Consider the following 8,730-nt stretch of genomic DNA (forward strand, 5'->3'; position numbering starts at 1 on the left):
GCCATATGCCACAACCATAGTCATCATTCTGTCGCTACCTGTCCATGGCCAACATGCTGGTGAGGGCCACTGCCCATGATACATATCCTCATGCTGCCTTCACTGGCCCAAAGAGACAGGCCTGAGCATCAGGGGAAGATCCCTGACATTTTCTGTCCTCCCTCCCTGTTGCTGCTGTTCTGACTTTAAAAATAGAAAGAGATAGTCTCATCTCAAGGCAAAGGCTTCTCCAGAGGGTTAATTATGTCACATTTATTATCTGCTATGCAGATCTTTTTAGGCAAATATAATGAATAATTTTTTTTAGTTGTATACCGGCTTTTGTAAGCCAAGGGCTGCAGCACCCCTGTTGCTTGCTGCAAAGGCAACACTGAGGTGACCACAGCTCATTTCAACATAGGGCTGCCTGAGCTGGGTGCTCTGCCCTGGAGGATAGGGGACAGGCTGTGGGTTGTCCCAGCAGCTTGCTGTTTAGCATGGTGCCAGGTCATGGTGCCAGGCTGCAGAGGTCTGGCTGTTTGTTTAGTCAAATGCATTTCGCACTAGGAATGTTAGCAGAGTCATTTTCAGATGATGTGGCCTCATTCCTGCTCTTGCTGAAGGGGACACCCCTGGGTTTCTGGGTGACATTTGTGACATCCTGGTGGCATGCCAGTGTGGTGCCACTTCACACCTTTTGTTTAGGTAATATGAAAGAGAATGGAAATTGTCTGGCAGCTCAGCACCAAACCTGCCCTGATCAGTGTTGGAAGAAGATGCCAGATAATCTGGTGGGTTTTATTCTGAACCCTTTGTGCTGGCCCCATCCATGCCAAAGGTGAAGGGAATGTCCTGTTGTTCCGAACTCTGCAGACTAGGGTGTTATCCTTGGCAAAGGGATGCTCCCTGCTTTGAGCCCAGTAGTGAGAAGCAGCCCAGGGACTGCAGGGAGTGATGGGGTGCAACTTCAAAGCGATGGGAAAGAGCCTTTCTTCTTTTACTTTCTTTGGAGGATCAAATTATCAGTCTGCTAAAGTCTTTTAATGTTAAAACTTTCAGAGCATAAGCAATGACCTGTGAAAAGGAGTGCTTGGATCTAGACCCTGTGCGTGATGAGGTCTGGCATGTCTATTATCCCCAATTAAAGTGACAGGTAGCAGAGTGTAAACACCCCTGACTCTGGGGCTGGCTCTGGCTGCACGCTGCCCTCTCCTCAGCCCCGGCAAAGGCACCTCAGCTTGAACTCCTTATCGAGGCCTTTCAAAGCGCCGTGTCCTCTGCTCGTGTGGCTCAGCATGGACAGTCCAGAAACCGAGGCTTGGCCTTTCAGCCAAAACCTCTTGGCCTTGAATTGCAGGACTGTACGGGATCCAGGTGTTGCCTCTAAGGAAGTGGGGGCTGGCAGAGCCCTGGAGCATGGGCATAGTTTGCCCTCTGTCTGGGGACTCTTCAGCTGCTTTCCAGGATACCTCCAGCACTCCAGCCTGGATTTGGATGTTAGGAATAAACTTGCCCCTAGGAACCCCCTCTAGTACCCGCAGCAGCAGCATGTGAAGCTTTGTCTTAAACTGAGCTTCAGATACTAGACCTGAGTAGCAAACCAGAGGAAGCTCTTCACTGAACAAACTAACTCATGGCCCTAAAATAGCTCCTTATTTGAACAGTTTAGTGAATAACCGTGCTCTGCACGTCTTAACTCCAAGATTTCAAACTCCCAGCTGTGTGGGGAAGGCTGCTGCTCTTCCAGGCTGTGACAGGAGATGGAAGCAGTTGCTGTGGCTTCCTCCCTCCCTGTCAGCCCTCCTGTGAGCCACCTCCCTGCATGGCAGCCCCTGCTCTGCCCGGAGCTCGCTGCGTGGGCGAGGGCCGGCAGCCGCCCGCTCCGCTTCCTCGTGGACATGGCTGCAGAAGTGTGGTCTCCAGAGCTTCTGCATTTTCCTCTTATGTAGCTTTTCCTGTTTCCAGTCAGCATCTCCCCACCTCTGCCTGACATCTGAAGAGGAAAGGAAATAACGTGGTGGGAGAATCTGTGCTTTAAAAAAATGGTCCCCTTGGTGTAAATATGCAAAGGTCTGTAGAGGAGCAGCATGCTTCTACAACACAGGGGTGAGAAATGCTTCACACCCTTCATTGTTGCCCTATAATCAAGGGAATACTTGCCTTCCAATGCAGTGGCTGCTTAAATAAAGATGAGGGATCCTGAATATTCTCAGTGGTGGATGCACAACATTTCAGCTGGGACTGCCAAGCCCGGCACACCTCCACCTGGCACTGCTGCTCCTCCAGCTGCCATGAGGGGACTTCTGCTCTTCTGCTGGGAAGAAGCTGCGTGGGGAGGATACAGGAACTTAGATTTGGGTCTGTGCCCCAGCCAGAGGATTCAGCTTCTTGGGTGGGTGCAGGCTGAGGGCATGGGAAGTGCCACGGCTGATGTGCTTGTGGCATTTCTTGTTTCTAGTCATGTGTGATGGCTTCAGCTCTTGCTGATCAGATTGCCCCTTGCTGGGAGACTTGGAACCTCTCTTCTTCCCTGTCTCTAGAATACTGGGAGGCTGTCTAAATGTCACCGGTGCTGGTGATGTGGCTGTGGTGGGAGTGAATTTTGGCTTGCTCTCCACATGGATGTATTGACGTAGGCATGTCATGTAGCCTGTCAGCCAAGCTTGCTTCTGCTTTATGTGCATATATTAGGGATTGCTTCCAACCTGGGAAACTCCAGCCAGGTCACTGCAGGGCAAAGCAGAGCTGCAGTCCCACACCCACCCAGTGCTGATGCCACTTCCCTGCCCCACGAGGATCAGGAGTCGTCCTTGGGAATCGCTGTCTTCTGGCTCCCGCCCCAGTTTGGGGCGGCTGTGTGAAGGCAGATTGTGCTTACTCACCTGGCTTCAGTGCAGCTATACAATTGCTTCTCTTGAGGAAGGGAGTTCATTAGTTTCTGGGGAGTGGCCTTGGGTCTTTGGGCAGCAGGTGCTTGCATAGAGCAAACTGGGGCTGAATACTCAGCAGTTGCTGTACAAGTGTCTGGCCTGTGTGAAGCACTTGGAGTTATCTTGAGCATCCGATTAGATACAGTGCAGACTCCTTACTGCCTTAAAGTTACCTGCAGCTATGTTGTGTTGGTGGTATTTTAATGCTCAGGTGTTGGGGATTTTTTTATTTTAATGTGAATCTTCCAAGTTCATAAGCAGCAACTTCATCTCTTTGGGCTCAGCCAGCACAGAGAGCTGCCCCACAGAGTGAGAAACAGAGATTTCCATTCAGGTTCTCAGAACCACATTCTCTTGCGGGTTTCAGCTGACGACATGTGCACTAGAAACAAATGACTCAGGGCTGAAGTGTCTCCTAATCTTTAACATACTGTTTGAAGTCAAGTTAGCTTTTTTAAGGCTACCTAAATAACACTTGTTCTTGCCAACCTCTAATTTGGCACATGAAGTACTATAGATACCTGAACTATAAAGGCATAATTTGAGAGGTTAAGATATGCAGTCAGCCTGTTTTGGTTTGGTTTCTCTTCAGTTTAATTTCCTTAGGTGTGGTCTGTTAAGCAGCTTGTGCTAGGTGGCATCATGGAAAGCGTGGTCCTTTCAGAAACTGTGATCACTGAACAATTACAGCATCAAAAACCTTACAGCTTGAGTCAGTCAGGTGTGGTGTGGATGCTTGTACATTGTTTTGTATACTGATTGTTAGCCATGTGCCCCAACGCTGACATCTTGTAGAAGCTTTCTTAACCTTTATTAGTTGTTTTAAAGGTGTGTTATCAGTTTTCTTCTACTGCTTATTTGTGTCACAGAAGGAAAACTTTTCATTATGTGTGCAGTTGTGATGGTTGCACTGAAGACTGGTGTCACACAGGGAGCTGGACACACCTGGGTGGAGTGACCCAAGTCCCACACTTCACAGGATTTCAGTGCTACATGAGAGGCATTCTCATGTCCGGAAACACTGCTCTGTTAGGGGTGCAGTGACCCCCCACCCTGTAGCTCTTACAGCTTTAAGAGCCAAGAATGGCAAACAGCCATGCAGGCTGGCTGTCAGGGCTCCTGGTTCCTGTACATCTTGCTGAAACAGTGATCTTCAGTGCTGATTGTAGGTGGACTTTGAGCACTTAAAAGGCATGAATAAGCAGCTGATGCAGCTGCTGGAGCTGAGCCTCCCTGGCAGGACTGGTTGTCGTGCTGGGTGCTCTGAAAGGACTGGCGTCTTCGGCGTGAGGTTTGGCTGCCAGGTACTCAGAAGGGCAGCTGAGACGTGTGTGCCTCCTAAACACCCCCTTTGTTTGTGTAGGTCTGTGGGATAGGTGCCAAATTGAAGGGGGGTTGGCAGCGTGGGGCATGGTGTGCTGCGTGGCATCTGCTTTCCCCACTGTGAGAGGCAGCAGAGGGCAGCCGAGGGGGAGCTCCTCAAAGCAGCTTGGCTGGCCCATGTTCTTCACTTACCCAGTCACTGAGCCCCCCACAGCTCAGGGATGGGATCAGCAGAAGGGAGGACCAGCTTCCAGGAGGGGTTCCAAGTCTTGCAGTGAGGCGTTTCAGCTCTGTAAAGTGGGTGTTCAGGCTTATGATGGGGCATTGGCTCCAAAAGCTGATTTCCTTTTTTTATTTCACGGGGCTCAGACATGAACATTTCAGAGCAGAGCAATTAGGCTTGGAAAAAGAGTGTGAGGTACTGACCAGCATGGGGACAGCACAGCCTGTAGCTGTAGGTCAGTACTCTGATACAAGGAAATATGTGAAGATTAGATTGCCAGAAAGTGACAGGAAAGAAAAGTGAGACCCCAGCCTTTATAGATGGCACTGCACATTTAATTGCTAATGGACTTCTCTTAAAGAGCATCCAGGCAGCTATTATTAGAAAAAGCAAATGTGCAGTGTTACCTACAGGGAACAGAAAAGGAGTCTTTTGTGCTCCTCTTGACCTTTACTGTCTTGTGTTAATTTCTTTAGTACCTGTGAGATTTTCCTGCTGTAGAAACTTGCTTAAGCAGAGACTTCTCCAAAACCTGTGAAAAAGATGCTGATGGGAGGTACAGCTGTGCCAGAGCTGGTTCTTCCTTTTCTCCCCTGATTTGCAGACTCTGACTTCAGGGATCCACGGTGTGCTCTGTGCCCCTCTCTGTCCTTCCCTGATCAGACTTACACCAGCTGGTGCAGCTCCATGAAGGCACTTGGGGCTTTGTTGTATTAAATGTTGAGAGACAGGAGCTCTGTGCCTGTGGGCTCAGCACGCAGGAGGAAACTTTGGGGAAGTGTTCCATAAACAAACAGTCCTGGCTGCTTCTGAATCCTTTGTGTTGCTCTTAACAGTCTTTACTTTTCCAACACCTATTAAAAGATCTTATTGCTTGTGCTATTTGCAGATCCCAGGGTACTGCACAAAGAGCAACAAGTGTCATTACCCCTGCTTGCTTCTGAGGACACGGGGTGCAGACCAGAGGGTATGGTGAAGAACTTGGGGCTGTAACAGGGCTGGTGCCTGACCTGCCAAACCAGCAGCTCCACAGGAGGGGCTGTGGCTGTGGCTGTGCTGATGGTGCTGTGGCTCAGAGCTGGAGACTTGACTATGTGAGGCAGCATTGTTTCAGTGGATGGCACAGACCACGAATCAATCCTTTTGGACATGCCTTGGGGCGGTACCTAGGGAAGTTTCAGGCTTAACAAGGCTGACACCAAAAAGTGGGAGAAGGCATATACACGTGTGCCTATTATTGTAGAGTGGTGTTAAAATGCCTTACTGGTATTACTTGTGTGTCTGGAAGACCTGCTGACAGCTCAGGTAGAACAGTGTCCAGAGCCCTGCTCTGAGCTGTACCAAGAGGTTCAAGCACTGCAGGTCTCCTTTTCACTGCTTGGGTGTTGCTTAATTAACTAGTTGGAGCAGGCAGGGTTGTTTTGAATTTCTGAAATCTCCTTGAGGAGTTTTCATAGCCATATAAATCAGTCTTTCAGAAGAAAATGAAAGGTGAGACTTGTGTTTCTAGGAACTGCAGAGCTTTAAAAATTGTCTGTGCCTGCCAGAAGGGCAGCTGGTGGCTGTGGTGGTACCAGGCTGCCAGAGCCTCGGGGTTCCTGGGTCAGAGCTGGGCCTCAGCGTGAGCGGTATCTGTGAATGAAATTCATTACCCATGCCAGGAGGCTCAGCCTTGACCGTGTGATTGTCTCTCTGGCAATGGTTCAATGTAAAACTGCCCGTGGAGCTTGCAGGTGAGGCCTGGAGTAGAGCTCTGAGTCAGAGGATTTGCAGAACTCGTTCTGGTGTCGTGACTGACTTGTGTCACCTGGATGGGAACAGTCACAGCCGTGGTGTGTTGCTGCTTATCAAAGGACAGAGTAAAATCCTATGCTTTATTTTTTCAATTAAGACTTTTCATGCATCCCCCAGGGACGAGCAAATAGAAACCAGCTTGTCTTGGCTCTTGTGAGTGTTCATGGGGCAGGGAAGGGAGGGAGGACATGAACAGCAAGAGCAAAATGTTGCAGTAATGACAATGACATCTTATTTTAGTTGATACTCAAGGTGTGGTTCCAGGAAGCAGGAACAGATGGCTTTGTTTGTTGGTTTGGGTTTTGGATTTTTTTTTCCTGCTCTCTTGTATCTTTGATTGCCACCAAGACTTACTGTACATTTTTTGAGACCTACCAGCTCTTTTTTCACCTTACAGATTTTTGCCTGTCCTCAAGACAGAGTAAACTACTAGACTTATCTGGCTTCCTTTTGTTTAATTGATAATATAGGAAGTCATTGAGGGTTGGTCCTGTGATCATCTTACAAAGGATGCTATAATAAAAAAAGCCTGTGAGGATATTTATTGCTCTGAGAGCATTTCGATAGTAAATTAGGGCAAAGCTGACTGCATCCATCTTATACCTGGATGTTGTGTCCCTCTCTACAGATGAGAGACACCAAGTCAGAGACAGTATTTGAGCCCTGAGGAAGGTGCAAACTATCCTAGGGGCTTGCAGGAACTGGCCTTTGTGAAGCAGGTCAGGCTCTTTGTTCTATGGTTTTACTTGGTATCACTCATGCTTACCAGGGCATCCAGAGATGGGGTTCTTGCTTCTCCTGTATCCTCTTAACTGCCCTGAAGGGTGATCTGAATTGCCTCCTGATTCTTTCTTTGCCAGGGCGGTGAAATCCAGGACTGTGCCTACTTGGACAGCGAAAGCGCCTACAGCGAGTCGGAGCTCTTCCCCGATGAGGACGTGATGACTCTAGCACAGCAGGAGGTTCACCATGAGTCCGACATGGACAGTGCCATTGAGAGTGCCCAGAGCTCAGAGGCCTCTGACGTGTGCCGCAGCGAGGAGAAGGACGGTGTCCTTGGTGGCCTGTTCCTGCCTGGTGACAAGTGAGTGATGGTTTTGGCCCGTGGCAGATCGGTTTTGGGACATGTGCAGAAGAACCAGGGAGGAATGAGCCTGGATGTGACTAATCCCTACTGTGGGAGGCCGAGGATGCCTGAAGGATTTAGAAACTTAATATCCATTTACAGTGTAAGGGAGATGGATGTCCAGGTCCTTTAAATGGCTTAGACAGTCTCAGCCCTGGCTCCTTCTGGCATGTTCTGTGAGCGCCCATGGGACTTACGTGTTGAAGTGAAATTGTTGGGCCTCTCCAGCATGGATCACTTCATAAGTGTCCTGCAAAACTTAGGATCCTCTGTGTTCCCATAACCTTTATATGCTGGAATGAAAACAAATCCTTCCTGCAGAGCAGCACAGTGTGGGTAATGCTGCTCTAGTCTTCCATACGTGTAGTTATCTGAAGATGTGGGCTCTGCAGATTTGCTTTGCAACTCCGTGTACTAAGTTAATTCTGTGTGTTTCTAATTTTCCATATCCTGTAGTGTGCACCAGTAAGTTGTGTTTAACACAGGGTGTCCTGGCATGTGTGTGTGTAACCATAGTTTGCTGTTAACACAAGAGTGTCTCTGTAATAGAACTTGACTCTTCCCAGGTGGGTACCTGGGAGGTGCTGGTAAAAGATGACTGGGAAAAAGGGACCCAGCCTGATTCAACCCTGCTTTGAGCTGAGTTAATGCAGGACCATGGGACAGAGCTCAGCTGGCCTTGCTTTGTAAGCCTCTGTCCTGCCTTCCCTATTTTTGGCTTGTCATCTTGGTTTGTGCTTCTTGAGCTTCTTTCATTGCTAAGGCAGTCCTCCCTCATTCCCCTGAGCCTCCTTGGGTGCTCTCTGCAGCCTCATTCCTACTCTCCTCCTGAATTTCTCAGCCTTCTCCCATTTGCCCAAGCAAGCCCAGAGATTTGATCAAGGTAACTCCTCTTTTCATGAGCTCTCTATCGAACTTGTCTCCTTGCCTTGCCGTTCCCAGTTCTCTGAAGGGCCCATCTTTGCAGTGCCAGGCTTTCACATGGACTGCACTTGGAATGAGTTACCTTTCCTCCCAGTCTGCCCCTCAGGCTCCTGTGCATCCTGTGCCCTTGTGCTGGGCGGCAGCAGGACCTAAGTAAGAGCTGCTGTGCTACTACTAAAAGATCTTGGTTTGTCCTCTGAGGCCTCTTCAGCTTTGGTAAATCTGTAGGAAACTACTTGGGAAGCTTCATGCTTTTGTGTTAAAAGACTTGAGAGAGATTTTTACCTTGGCAAAACCACTATACCTTCTTGGTGAAGAAGCAGGTGGGATGCACATCAGATGTGTCAGCCCCCTGTGAAGTCCTGCTCTGATAAACAGGAAATAGCTTAAAAAACACACACACACACAAAAAGAAACTGTTGTGGTTTTGC

At 48.9% G+C, this 8,730-nt stretch overlaps 1 protein-coding gene across 1 annotated transcript in view; it reads left to right on the forward strand.

Annotated features, from left to right (window-relative positions):
- The window catches only part of RAB11FIP4 (RAB11 family interacting protein 4), a gene marked incomplete at both ends in the record, with an annotated part of 109,992 nt that overhangs the window by 89,292 nt on the left and 11,970 nt on the right, over positions 1-8,730 (forward strand). Inside the window, one exon of the mRNA XM_084273690.1 lies at positions 7,110-7,333. Coding sequence (XP_084129816.1) covers positions 7,110-7,333 — 224 coding nt within the window. The remainder of the gene's footprint in view (positions 1-7,109; positions 7,334-8,730) is intronic.

Source organism: Gallinula chloropus, assembly GCF_964237585.1.
Source record: "Gallinula chloropus genome assembly, chromosome: 20".
NCBI classification, from domain to species: domain Eukaryota; kingdom Metazoa; phylum Chordata; class Aves; order Gruiformes; family Rallidae; genus Gallinula; species Gallinula chloropus.